The 14,854-nt window shown below is 35.2% G+C and overlaps 1 protein-coding gene across 1 annotated transcript in view; it reads left to right on the forward strand.

Annotated features, from left to right (window-relative positions):
* LOC102690310 (mucin-2-like) overlaps nucleotides 1–14,854 on the forward strand; it is a gene marked incomplete at its 5' end in the record, with an annotated part of 77,325 nt that overhangs the window by 9,918 nt on the left and 52,553 nt on the right. The window contains 15 exons of the mRNA XM_069192471.1: nucleotides 994–1,114; nucleotides 1,224–1,359; nucleotides 2,994–3,071; nucleotides 3,655–3,718; nucleotides 4,295–4,432; nucleotides 4,835–4,984; nucleotides 6,061–6,155; nucleotides 8,201–8,330; nucleotides 8,527–8,773; nucleotides 9,745–9,785; nucleotides 10,770–10,858; nucleotides 13,672–13,826; nucleotides 13,939–14,077; nucleotides 14,272–14,376; nucleotides 14,465–14,659. Of these exons, the coding sequence (XP_069048572.1) occupies nucleotides 994–1,114; nucleotides 1,224–1,359; nucleotides 2,994–3,071; nucleotides 3,655–3,718; nucleotides 4,295–4,432; nucleotides 4,835–4,984; nucleotides 6,061–6,155; nucleotides 8,201–8,330; nucleotides 8,527–8,773; nucleotides 9,745–9,785; nucleotides 10,770–10,858; nucleotides 13,672–13,826; nucleotides 13,939–14,077; nucleotides 14,272–14,376; nucleotides 14,465–14,659 (1,883 nt within the window). The remainder of the gene's footprint in view (nucleotides 1–993; nucleotides 1,115–1,223; nucleotides 1,360–2,993; nucleotides 3,072–3,654; nucleotides 3,719–4,294; nucleotides 4,433–4,834; nucleotides 4,985–6,060; nucleotides 6,156–8,200; nucleotides 8,331–8,526; nucleotides 8,774–9,744; nucleotides 9,786–10,769; nucleotides 10,859–13,671; nucleotides 13,827–13,938; nucleotides 14,078–14,271; nucleotides 14,377–14,464; nucleotides 14,660–14,854) is intronic.

Genomic DNA, 14,854 nt, shown 5'->3' on the forward strand with positions numbered 1-14,854 from the left:
ATTTCCTTACCTTCACATTCTGTGCTATATCTACTAGATCTGCTAGATCAAACTCAGCAAAAATCTCTGACTCTCCCTCAGTGCTTTGCTTTTTCTAATCTCAAATCCTGTGCCAACCATCACCCCAGCTGCAAAATCATCACCAGAACTACGGGAAAATAGATTAATTAGCCTTGGACATTTTGTGGTAGTACACTTAAATGAAATTTGATTGTTTTTCTGATTTGTTTGGTTTACTTCTTAAGTGTCTTTGCATTTATGTTCTAAGACAAATATAATTAATTCAGCAATTAATTTCCTCTATGTTAGAAATATAAAGTAACATACTGCCACAACATGGGCATATGACTTCAGTGGTTGATTTGTACCAGGCCAAATAAATGTGAGTTGGTTAGGAAGAAGTTTGGTGGGACAAGGTTATGTAAATGAATGATCTATACAAATTGTTAGTAAAATATTTTAGTATGAGGATTACAGGATTACGTTTGACTGTAATGACATTTGTAGTTTAACCACATCTGTTTTGCTCAAACTTTCCAATAGTCAGACTAATCAGTTAACTGATTGTGTAAATAATTAAATCAGCTGGATAAAAAGTCAAACAGGCATCTGTGACATTGATGTTCAGATTTTGGGCACACCTGTTTAACTGGGTTATTGTTATATAAATATAATGCAGAAACTACAGTATAACGAATGAGAAGGAACCATTTTATTTTTTGCTTATTTAGTTGCTTGTAGCTGAACTAGTCTATTGGGCTAACTTTGTCTGTACTTTACAAAAGATTGTAAAAACCTGAATCAATTTGTGTACTATCCTCCTCATTTAAAACCTAAAGAGTCACTTCAATTTAACCTGTATGTGTATGACTTTCCTGTAGTATGTGGAATTGGTCACTTTGAACTATTTCCAGTGATCCTTTTACAGTAGTTACATGTATCAAAACATTATTTGTGATTATAATGTTATAATTTGAATTTTTAACATTATAGGCAAAGTTCTTAATGATCATGTAGGAAAAAAACAGTGTGTGAAACTGGAAGACTGTCCTTGTGTATTTGCTGGAAAGGTGTATCAAGCTGGTTACAACCTTGCAACAAAGTGCCAGAAATGGTGAGTTTCATATAGGAACTAAATAATTGAAATGGTGCACATCTGTTTTTAAGATCTACTATATTTCTCCATTTAACTCTTTAAATGATTAAATATTGTTTCTTCACAGTGTTTGCAAAGATGGGAAATGGGATTGCTCTCAGAAAAACTGCCCTTCAAGATGTAAAATTGAGGGCATTTTCGTGACTACATTTGATGGCAAAGACTACAGAATTCCAGGACCATGCAAATATTTTGTTGCTCAGGTAGTTAAAATTATTTCCCATTTTTTTAAGCTTTATAGAAATCAACATAATATTGAATTTATATTTGAATGTATATTACAGGATGTTTTTACATGATGTCGAATATGTGGATTTCTAATCATCCCCTTTTATTCCGACCTTTACATGATCATCCTACTCCTTTTGGGGTCCATGTTCCTTGAATGTCAGCCACTGCTGCCCTTCCCCCCACACTTTATCCTCTCAGACCAGGATCTGACCTGTGTCCAATCCTCAGCTCAACCAGCAAGTTACTCTTCTTTATCTCACACTTCAAATGTTTGATAGACCTATTTCATGACGGATGTTCACAGAGGTTTTCTAAACAGTCCCCTTGTTTCTCCTCCTTCATCTGTATAACACATTGGCCCTTAGAAGCTGCTACTTGCACATTATCTGAAGAAAAGCATTAGATAATTGACTTATCCACACCTAATAATTCTTCTCTTCCTAGCATTAACAGTCAGATTTCCATCTTGGATTGTTCCCTTCACTATGGCACCATTAAGCATGCTACTTCTCTCGTAGATCAAAAACTACAGTATGCCTCTTGACACCAATCTTTGGCATGTCTTTGGTGTATGCTGGTGAAGTAAATCTTATTAAACACTAAACACCATGAGGCCCTTTGTTGAATCCTGCTGAACAACAACAGGCTTTGATTTCTTCTTCTTTTAATCCTCTTTTGTTCCAGTTATTTTGAATTTCAGTGATTCTCTAATCCATAATCTTGGAGAAAGTATATTACTCCAGTGATATAGATAGTATATTAACAAGGTCTGCAGTCAATGACTATTTAAGACTGTGGCTTCCACCAGGGGTGCTTAGCCATCATAACATAATGCTCTAGTACTATTCAGAAGAAAGTCTTAATGTCATACACTATTCAGTAGAATATAATATCATGCAGTTTAGAAGAATAGGCTATTGGTACAAAATTATTCAGGGTATCAACATTTGCGTGACTAATTGAGGATTTCTTACCATTTTTTTGGTTTGCAGATGTCCTTTTTATTGCTAAGCAGCAAAGTTAAGATGATTCTTTTCCTCAAATCTCACTTTTAAGTTCTACATCATTAGAAAGGTGCACAACACTTTAAACATGGAGTTTTAGTTCCACTTAATGAAATACTATTTGTATTTTATGTGTAGTATCTTATTGAATTTCGCCTTAGTTTAAAATATGAATAGTATTGGAGATAAATCTGCTCAAAATCTCAATGTTTCAGGAAATGGACTGAAGGTGCCAAGGGCATCTTTGGAAAGCATGCAGTTAAACACTATAGCAAAAGTTAAGCAATAAATAAACACATCAACAACAATGTAAAAATATAAAAATAAGTAATAAAGAACAGGTCAATACCAATTACTGCATTATTGTTGAATACATTTCAATGCACTGGAATTTAGATTACAGTAATGAGGGAACTGTATACTGTATGTTTAAGATTTGATGGTGCTTTGTTTACATATTTCTGTGCTGGAATTTGAATGTTTGATTAAACTTTTAGGCCTTACTCTCAGTCACAATGACACTGATAAAAACAACAATCAAATATAAGATATTATTTTAAATTGATAAAATGCCTTTCTTTTTATATTCTATTTACTTACAGGGGCTTAATTGGACTCTTGCTGTTGAGTTTTCTAAAAAACAAATCTATTTAAGCAGTGTTAAACTTGAAATTAACAAGGTAAGATTTTGTTTAATTATGATACAAGTCTGTACTGAGAAGCATTGCAATTGCAATAAATAAGTATTGTAACCAATAGCATGTTAATACCTTTTTATAAATATGTATTGCATGTATGTATATTATTAAGAATTTATGCATATACTGTATGTACGGTGTGAGAAACAAGGTATACAGTATGTCTGTATATGTCTACTGTATATTGAACAGCAGCTACAGTCATGAATATCTAATCTCGTACACAAATCAAAATAATTGTATTTCCATACACAAATACAGAAGGACATTACCACTTTTGTTGCATGTGACTATTCACATTATTTAAATGAATGATTACAAATCTCGTTAATCTCATTTTAGTTCTAAAACTTATTTTAGAAAAGTTTTAGAGCCTGGCTAATCCTGGATTTAAGAACAGTACAATAAGGTACCAAAAACACTGATCTATACTATTTTTAACAATCTGTCTATTGTGTTGTTACATCCATAGTGTAGTTGACATAAATATTGGTACAGTGTTAACCTACACCACATACATTTCTGAAAGGTTTACTTGATACTTCAAAATTCTTCAAAATTGCAGGAACTCTATGAATTCTCCATATCAGACAAGAACAATCTTGAAAAATATGAATTTTACAAATCAGGTGAGTTTACAATAGCACGATGATATAATATGGTTAATATTTTAATAAATCTGAGTTTCTGATACACAGTCTACAGCCATTTATTGTAGGAATTCTCTTGAGATTTACTACATTGTAATACAGTTTGTGGAGTATAAATAATAATAAAACTTTATATTATTTATTGCCTTTAAAACTTTTTTAACAAAGCACTTTACAGTGAGAAAAAGTACTAACAGTATTTCAATATTTCATGGATTCATTATATTTTATTAAAACTAATGATTGTTATTATTCTGCTGTACAAAAATATTAGACAATTTGTATTGCGCCTTTCTTTTCATTTTTTTTTCTTAATGCAGAAACAGCTTTCTGTGATGAAATCTGAAATGTTTGTCCATTTTGTTTAAACCATCAGTCAATACAAATACACCTGAAATTTGAAGGAAGGAAAATGGCCTTTAAGAGTCATTGATATTTAGTCAGTTTGCTTTAATCAGTAAATGTGTATTTTCAATGTTTTAAAATTTGTATCTTCTGTTTGGAATGTTTTATTGATCTGTGCATAATATATATATATATTTACATATGTCTTAGAACATCTGAAAACTTTCCGACAGTCTTCAATGTACATTCAAGTAGAGACATCTTTCGGGTTGAAGATGCAAATTCAGGTGTCTCCTTTAATGCAGCTGTACCTAACATTACCCGAAAAACTCAAAGGGGCAACGAATGGTATGAAATATACATACTGTATATAGAACATTAAAGAGAATCAAATATGTCAAATGATTGTCCTAAGAGCTCTGTTTTTTTTATTTCATGAAATTAAAAATTATTAAAGTTAATAAGTTAATAAAGTTTTTAAGTTATTAAAAATTAATTTCTGAGTATGTTCAGTAAAAAAGAACATTTCCTTTCCTGCAGATATAAAGACACTACCATCACTAAGAAATGTCTTCTCAGTCTTTTAACAAAACAAATAAAGACACACTTCATTAACATTTTACCAAAATCTAACCTATGTTGTAATAAATACATTACAAATACATGTTAAACATATAATAAATGTTGTATTTGCTGCTAGTTTCAGATATGAAAACTTATATTTCTATTCTTACATGTTTATTTTATCAGGTCTATGTGGGAACTATGATGATGACATTAAAAATGAATTTACTGCAAGCAATCATATTATTGAGAATTCAGCTGATGAATTTGCGAATTCCTGGGTGGCAGGAACCTGTGAAGACAAGATACCAACGATCTGCACCAATACACCAAATGGTAATACCATCCTACATTTACAAGAATAACTGAACTTAGTTGGGCAGTTGTCTGTTTGTGGTCAGTCAAATATTATTTTATATATTGTTAAAATGTAACAGTTTATTTGATTTGATTCAGGACAAACATGTCTGTTGTATACAGTATGTAGAGTTTTCCAGCTTTTGGAAGGTCAACAGAAATTACACTGGTGTATTCTCTACTTAAAAATAGAGTCAATTTGAAAGATTCTTTCTCTACATTCTCACACACTTACCTTACTAATATGTGTGGTTATACAAGTACATTATCTAGTGTTACAGACTATAATTTATTAATATAATCACCAATAGTTTTTACAGGTAACTTCTTCAAGATTAGCTCTCCTCCCTTTTGTTAAATTATACTATTTATTCTTGTTACTTGTGAGTAATACTTTAGGTTGAATAGATGCCTAATATATTTTTTAATAATGAAAATATGAAAAAAGAAAGGTGAAACAGCAAATGAAAATAATATAGAAATAGATGTTTTTAAAAGTAAGAAAAGTAATAACAATATTGATAAAAGGATAATAGAATGGGATCATAACACACTAGGATAGCAGGTAAAGAAAAAGGATGGAAATATACGTAAAAATAGTACAGAGGTAGATAAGACTTAGAACACCATACACCTAAAGAGGTTGCTACTGGTTTCTGATACCCCTGTATGCTGCAGAAGCAAATCAATGGATTGTAACATGTGCTGACTCTATCAGGTTGGATTTTTCAAGCAGCATATTTATTTAAGTCACATTTGTGATGAATAAAACAAAAGATTTTGAGATGTGTGTAATTGATTGACATCAGTACTATAAACATTTCAGTCAATATGCATACAGAATCTATGAACAAGTAACCTGAAGAAGGCTCCACGGCCGAAATGCTGTGTTTTCTTTCTTCTCTTTTCAGCATTGAATAAACCTATTACTTGTTCCTTTGCAGCCTACACATGCTGACACAGCTACCCACCTGAACTATATAGTATCTATGACTGTCTCATTACTAAAATATAATGGAATTCTTATCTTATATACTTTTTATTTTATGCAACAGACTTATATGGAAAAAAAAACTGTGACTATATCAAGGACCCTACAGGGCCATTTGCTAAGTGCCATGATTATGTGCAGTATGACAACTATATCAGGGTGAGTTTTTTTTTTCTTTACACTCTTTTAAGACAATGAAGTAACCTAGCAGGTATTCTGAACAGGAAATATCACAATTCAAATATCTAGTAAGTGATTGATCCTTTCTGCCAGGAACCCAAAAGGAACAGTGGCTATTGCATCAGCATTCACCTACAAAGGTCTTAGAGTCACTTAAACATAACAAACAGAAGATATTGGTGAGGAATACATTAGTAGGTGTGCAGCTTTGCAAGAAGAAAGGCAGGACAAAAGTGGAAGAGTGTCCCTATTCAAAACTAGCATATAAGCAAAAAAAAAATAATTTAGATAAATATTTTTTTAGAATCAATTTATCTGGTGACTTGTTTCTATATTTAAACAAGGTGACTGGTTACCACTGTGCTAAGTAGTACTTTTTTCCTCAGCCTGGACCCCAGTTAAATATGGTAGCTGTGGTGCACAGTGGCGCATTTTTCGTTTTCCCTTTTTGTTCTTATTTTTACGCTTTTTTGTGTTATTTTCAGTTCTTGTTAACCTTACACCAGTACTTCTGTCCCTTAGTATGGGCGTCGACTAAATACCGGTGCTTGCTGCAGCTTCTCCCATTCCCATATTGTTACACATGGCGCCCAACATAGGGCCTCAGTTGAAGAGGTTAGCAAACCTCTTGCGAAGTGTATTCTCACGATGGCTGCTTCAGCATTCAGGTCTGTTTCTCTAGGCTGGATCCCGCTGTTTCAAGCTGTCCCTTCTCTCCCCCCCGGTGTTCTGGGCTGTTTCAAGAGGTTCCATGCTGGCCCGAGTGGTTTCAATGGTCCCCGACCCCACTGTTCCAAGCAGTTCCCCTTTTTCTGTCCAGTCTAGACCCGGATTTCATAAGACGTTTTTATTAATTTGGCCTGGACCCAGCAGTAAGGTGGCGTTCGTTAGCTTTTTTCTATTTCCCGAAAGAGATGATTTTTCCCCTCCCTGCTCTTCCACACTGGACTCTGTTGAATAGGGTAAGCCCAGCCTGGATGCCATGGTGAACAGCGGTGCATTTTTCTTTTTCCGTTTTTATTCTTGTTTTTGCCCTTTTTTGTGTTACACACACCGGTGCTTCTGTCCCTCAGTAGGGCGTCAACAAAACACTGGTGCTCTCCATGGCTCCTCCCACTGCCATATCGTTACAATCATTAATTGTTTGTTTTTTATATTTCCCTATATTATGATTCCTTACATTGTGTAGACAATGAAAATGATGTCAACACAGACATCTAAAGCTTTTTTAATAAGCATCTTCAAGAATCTCAGTGTTTCCTATATAACCTGACTAGTTTACTAACTGTACTGTAATATTCCCATGTGACAACATAATGTAAGTTTATGGGTAGAGGCAGGGATGTGAATGAGGTGTCACAGAGAGTTATAGAATAAAGTGTTTGTTCTTGAGCAACACATTGTTGTCCTGCATGCTTTGTTCATACACAAAGCATGTAAAATAAAACAAAATATATACCAGAACCTAGATTTAGATTATTGATAAAGTTTACAAGCAGCAGTAATCCTAATATACACCACTTTTGTGTCTACTAATTATGTCAAGACAATTTAAGCATTTAACTCCTAACTGTACTTTAAGGCTTCTATCAGTTAACAACAAGGTTATGGATCCCGGGTTCACACTTGCTGAATACCATCTGAGAATAAATTATGAGAACCTTAAGGACCCTCCTGAAAATCCGAATATACAGTACTTGGTAAACCTAAATAAATCACTGAAGATGCTAAACTTGCATCCTCTATCCTGTATATCTGTCTAGAAGTTCACCTCTGTCTTCTTCTAGATAATGACTAAAAATAGTCAAAATAGACCAAATGGGATTCTTGGGAGAGTGCTGGATGAAATCATTGGATCTATATGGGCTACCGATTGAGCTACAGTACACAGTAGTCCTTATCCATTTCATTATAGGATAAATGTTCTTATGGAACAAAGCAAAGTTTTATACATTAAAAGATAAAAAATGTAGTTCTACATGACATAAGGCATTAATAAATAACATGCATCATTTGTTTTTCAGACCTGTGAAGAAAGTGTGTGTCATTGTGCTGAAAATGTTCAAGATTGCTTGTGTACTGCTCTTGGTAACTATGCCAAAGCTTGTGCTGCCCAGGGAATAATTGTGGAAGACTGGAGAAAAGATGATTGCAGTATGTTCAATTCTTTGTTATTAATTTTAATAAACAATAACCTGATTCAATACCATAACAAGGACTAATTACCATTAAAAATCACCTATTACTGGGATGCATAAAATCACCATTGTTATTTAACTTATTTGATAGGGAGCTAGTCATCATATTATATCTTACTGTATATCTCTTGTGGTATTGTTTAATATTTCAGTTGTGTCATGTCCCAAGAACCAAAAATTTGAATACATCATGACAGCCTGCAATCGTACCTGCCGTTCCCTCTCTGTGTACGACTTTACGTGTGAAATCAAAGACGACCCTGTGGAGGGGTGTGGATGTTCAGAAGGCTCCCACATGGACAATGAACAGACCTGTACATCAACATTTCAATGTCCGTGTTACCATGGAAATGACATTTATAAGCGGGGGACTTTTGATATCGCTGGATATCAATCCTGGTGAGTCTCTTCACAGGGAGAGAAAGTCAGATTTTAAATTTGTGTTGCACCTCTTAAGAGACTTTGAGAAATATTTCTTTGTGTAATATGTTAATGACAGATATACAATATTTTAACACAGCTTAAAAAAATATGATTTTATGACAAAAACACTAAGCACTTTAATTATTAAACTATTTATAAATCTATAGCACATGATACCGTAAAAGCAAAACAAATTAAGTTCCTTTTTTTCCCAATCATTAATGTGAAGGCAATCTTTCTGTCACCAGTGTATCAAATTGTCCCTTTAGTATAAAAACTCTTTGCAGAGACTTTCAATTGTGCATTTTTGTATTTATTTATATAACTCTATTGTCCATCTGTAAAGGTGGAATTTTGTCTTTGGATTCACCCTAATAAAACTACAAAAAATAAATAACACTCAACATAAATGAAATACACCTTAAGAACAAACAATAGTCCAAAACATGCAACAATACATACAATACGCATAATACTGTACAGTAAACAATACATCTCACTCTGCCCATGTATTACACTATATTGATACAGCTTCATACAGCATACAGTCACTTACAAGAACTGAGTTTAACACACCAATTGCACAGGGAACAAATTATTTCTTGTATATATTTTTCTTGGCCATAGGCAATTAAAACGCCTCCCAGAAGGCAACAGTTGAAAATGGGAGAGAAGATGGCGGGAGAGGGAGGGGTCATCAAAGACAAGCTGAGCTATTCTTTGAACTGAAATATAATATACCGTAGCTCTTTAGGTTGTTTCTGTGGTTGACCAATTATTTGGACCATACCATGCCTTTGAAAGGGTTTTGTACAGAGACCATATAAATATAATTGTATCCAGTGAGCTTTGAAAATATGCTTACATTTATCAGTAGTATTAATATATTTAATACTTACTGTACATATGTGCTAGAAATCTAATGCTAATTTTAAATGTAATTTCAGCAATTGTGAAGATGGGATACTTGACTGCAGTCCTAAACAAAGTAAGATGTAATTCAAGTTAAAATAAAATTACTGCAAAGTTAAAAATAAAAAAAACATATTTAAACATCATCCATCCATTTTAACTGCTTTATCCAGCATAGGATCACAGGGGAGCTAGAGCCTAATCCACAAAGCAACAAGCACAAGGCAAGATGTACACTGGATGGGACACCAGTCCCTTTCGGGGCACACACAGATAAACACACACACTTACTCTGTACTAGGCCAGTTTTTCCTAGAAGCTAAATAACCAGTTAGCCTTCAGACTAAGCCAAGAAACCTGAACAAGTTGAAGAAACCTATGCAAATATATTCAATAGCTCTTGAGATAGCATGCCAGGAATTCAAAATGCCAGAATGCAAACCACAATTGAACTTCATATTTTATCAAATCAAATCATATTGAACAATATCTTGTCTTGTATAATATAATATTGTTATTTTTTAAACCAGTTGATGACCAATGATTGTACTGATAAAACAGCAGAGTGTGATTGTTAAATGTAGTAAGTTGTCTACTTGATACTCGGTCAGTATTTCTAAATTTGGTTGAGTAGGTTTCCTTTGATGTTGAGATAAAATGATAGTCATAAAAAATACTTTAAATTTCGATTAAAAACTCTATGCAGATGATACAGCATGTTAAAATAATTAGAATAATACAAGTAAGCCTAAACTAAAATACAAACTAAATTCATTTGACATATGTGTAACCAATAAAGTAGCACAGGATGTTAATGAACTCATAATCCTAAATGTTAATCTAACTTGTTCTTAAGAATAATACAGTATAAGATGTAAAATGCAAACTTCATTTTCCGATAAGCTCATGGATTGTAACAATATCTATCATTGTAAGACAAACTTTGTTCATGAAAGTCAAGTCTTTCTCCTAGTCAGGTTAAATGTTCCATATATTGCAATACTGAATATATATCAATGCATGTTATGTATTTTATACTTTCTACTGTTATTTCTTGCAGATTGTACAAAGGAGAAAATATTTGTTTACTGTGCTCATTCTTCTGTAAGCACAAGTCAAAAGACATGTGATAGTTTAAATCTGCCAAAGGTAAGTTCTGGTAAAGCCAAATTAGGTGGTGAAACAGTGAAGTTCTTTTGGACTATGTTTTCACATGCTTAAGTGTCAACTGAGGTAGAGAGCTTGTTTGCAGTCGCTAAAAACTTAGGGTTCTCAACTTAGGTAAGATGAGCGTTGAGGCTTGAGAGAAACATTTTGAATAATCTTTTATTCAAATGAAACAAAACACGTGCGCCTTAGCTCTATAGCTGATGGCATGGTACTGGGATGAATGAAGGGGAGTCACTTGACAATGTAATGCAAGGCTCTTAATTTGAAGCTCAGGTGGTGCTCATGAGAGACATTCTCACGTGACAATCAGGGAAAGAGAAATAATTTAGATGGGTGCCTTAGTGGTGTTAGTGGCTCTCCAGTAGTGAAAAGGTGAAGTTTCCTTCCACTGTGTCACAGTGGGGATGATTCATTTTAATTGTTTTCTATTTTACTATCAGTGGAATATTAACATACTGTATGATGCTGCTGTGCTAACTGTGCTGGGAACTGCACAGTTAGCACACAGTCAGGGGAACGTTAAGCACTGCTGCGTGCAAAAATGTACTGGGTTGTGCTGAAAGTATACAGTACATACTGGATACTGAAAGTATACATACTTAGCTGCAGGCTGTGCAATGGCAGGAGAGTTGGGAACGTTGAGAACACAGGTGGTGTGGTGCTGCAACGAGCTCTGGACTCCTTGAAGTAGTAGAGCTCTGAGACAGGTAGAGACGATAGTTCAGATCTTTGGTTGAGAAGGCTGGGGTCAAAGCTGGTGAATCCTGTAGTGTGCTCTCACGAGGCACCAGTTCTGTAGGGGTTTGGGCATTTACTGGGACAATTATTAATTGTGGCAGTAAATCACAAAATGATTCTTTTAATGGCCTTAGAATTCAACCATGCGATATAACTCAAACAACGCACACACACACAGGTACTAATACACGAGGATACATTTATTAATAAATAGAATATGCATGTAACCCTAACAGATCTTATCGTGAGGGTTAGCAGAATACAAAAGATATATATTCATTCAGTTACAAAGAGTTACATTTACCAAGAGGACATATGTTCGGTATATCATTCATTTAGACCGTTTCGTAATTGAACTTGGTTACAATTTCTACACTAGATACTCGAAACAAGTACATAACTCTTAGGAATTAAATTGATATCAACTGGTTGGGATAACAATTGAATTCTCGAGCTGTAATGGAGTGAAGTTGAATACTCATTCAATCTCTGGGGATTCAGATCTCCTGCAGGCACAAAGAAACAGTTGCAGGCTTCTTGCTGTCCAGTCTGCACTCTCTGGCTCCGTGCCAGGCTTTGCTCGGTGCGGCTTGAGAAATTCCTGCTGCACTGCTCTCTGAAGACCGGCTAGTTAGTGTTGGCTTTAACTAGCGAAGTTTGTGCACAGGAGAAAAGTGACCGTGGGTCCCAGTGGGTCAGGAAGAAGACCGGTACGTTCCTGATGAAGCGCTAGTTCTGAATACTGATTCAGCTGTCCACAGTTCCGACCTGTTCACGAGGCGTGTTGCTGATACTAACCTCGGGTGGATCCTTTGGTTACGCGTGGCAACCTCCGCTCTCGACTCTTAGAACAAAGCAAAGTTCTGGCCTTTGGACACACTGGCCGTTACGTGGTAGTCCGGGCTGAGTCTGAGGATGTTCAGGAGGAGTGCTGCGATAATGTCCTGCGCTTCCTAGCTGTTCTGGCCTGGGGCCGTCCTGCCCTGGAATTCTCTTTCCTTTTTGGAATTCTGTTATGCCTGCTTTTACCTGGAGGAACTTCAGCTTGTTCATTGGCTGAAAGTTTCATGGGCATCAGAGACCCACCTGGGTTATTCTGCCCTACCAGTTTCTGATTGGCTGATGATGAGTAACCATGCCCTCTGACCTTGGGGTTGTAAAGCACTTGGATGAGGCTCTCCCTTGGAATCTTGCAGACTTTTAGGCGCCAATGGATGACCATTGATCATGAGCCAGGCTTAGCTAAGTGCATCCCCATTTGGGAGCTGTCCCTTATCAAAAGAAAACATCTTTAAATCAGCCTGCATGAATAGCTTCTCTGTGGCTGCACCACAGAGATGTCGAGAGAGATAGGGCCTTACTGGCAAGGGAGCAGAAAACGTAATTCCTGTATTTTAATAAGCCTTGCCGCTACAATCCAAAAGCACAAAGGGAATATCCTATAAAACAAGGTTGAAGCAAACCAGGGTCCAAGCTGAGATAAACAATGTGGAGATACCAAGACAAGGATTTATCCGGGAATGAGGTTGAAACAAAGCAAAGGTCAGGAATCCAACATAGTAAAATAGGACAGAGAAAGAAAAACAAGATAGAGACTCTGAGAAAACAAGCTCAAGATACCCAGGGACGGAACTTGATCACAGAGCCATGATCAGCATCAGAGTCCTTAACATCCCTGTATCACCTGAATCAGGTGAGTTCAAAACAGTCTCCAGGTGATTCATATCTCCTGTCAAATTGTTGTTCATGGCAACTGAACATGTAGGTGGGTAGAGCAGTGGCTGGCTGCCAAAGTGCACATTGCCAAAGAGATCGGTGTGAGCATGACATTTATCAAATACATTATATATATATATGATATATAGTGGTCCTGCTGGCACATAATGCCCGCTGTACTTAAGTGGTGAACTGGGTTACTTCAACTATCACTTTAGCTTAGCATTACGTTGCACAGTATGAAACATTCTGAGATCTCATTAAATTTGTATCATACATTTTTATTGCAGTGATAAAAAATTAAAAGTAGTATATTTTAATATTGTTCTCTTTTCTAGCACACCAGCGAAGAATGTCAGAGTGGCTGTTACTGTCCAGAAGGAAAATATGAAGACCATAATGGAAATTGTGTTCCTCATGAAGACTGCACGTGTACATATAGTGGTCAAGTGTACAAACCTGGAGAAAAATTAAATTTACACTGTCAAAAGTGGTAAGTATAAAACAGAGTATCATAGGTGGAACTGAAAACTGTAAGCTGAGTTGCCAAAATCTACAATGCAGGGCTCATTCTCACATACAGTATATAACTTATTGCATTACAGCATTTGTCAAGATGGAAAGTGGATCTGCGTTGTTAATGATTGCTCTGGTAAATGCCAAGTTTATGGAGATGGACACTATCAGACCTTTGATTTAAAATCGTACAGATTTGATGGGAATTGTGAATATACTCTTGTGGAGGTAAGTTAATGAGCTCAAGACATTTATAACTTGGGGTATCTGTTGTATGTAGTGAACCACATAAGAATGTCTTTGAGATTTGCTCTTTAAACAAAGACAATGTTCAGAATTAAGATTTAGTTTTGATGTGAGTTTTCTATACTTCTTTGATGCACAGATGAGTTTGCTTATCCTTCTATGTCTTTTCGTTTCAGGATGACTGTGGTAATGGGAATGGAACTTTTGAAATCAAGGCAGAGAGTGTTCCCTGCTGTGATGAGGCTCTGACATGTTCTCGGGCTATTGTACTTGATATCAAGGTGTCAACAACTGATTTATTTATTTTCAGCCCTTAGTCTCTACTATTTTTAATTTGTAACTTAAATATGTTTCTTTTAATTTCAACAGGATCAAGTTACTTTAAAATTAAGTGACATGAATGTGACCATAAACTCACAAAATCCAAACTCCTGTGAGATTGAGCCCGTATACTCAGTTCACACAGTGGGGCTTTACATAATTATCACAGTTCCTAAACTTGGAATTACCTTGGTGTGGGACAAACATACCAGAGTCACCATCCTTCTGGCATCTAAGTGGATTGTAAGTGTGTTTTCCTTACTGAAAATCCATTGTTTTATAAAAAGGTTTTTTGTTATTTTGCTGGTGAAACATCATCAGTAACGTGGTAGAAACATTTCAATCACTATTTAAAAAATGCCAGTTTATGAAAACATGATTAGTGTTATTTGAAGATACCAGAGTATTTTATTGTCATATGACATGGTTTCTGAAAGA

This window comes from Lepisosteus oculatus, chromosome 7 (genome assembly GCF_040954835.1).
Source record: "Lepisosteus oculatus isolate fLepOcu1 chromosome 7, fLepOcu1.hap2, whole genome shotgun sequence".
In the NCBI taxonomy this organism is placed as follows: Eukaryota; Metazoa; Chordata; class Actinopteri; order Semionotiformes; family Lepisosteidae; genus Lepisosteus; species Lepisosteus oculatus.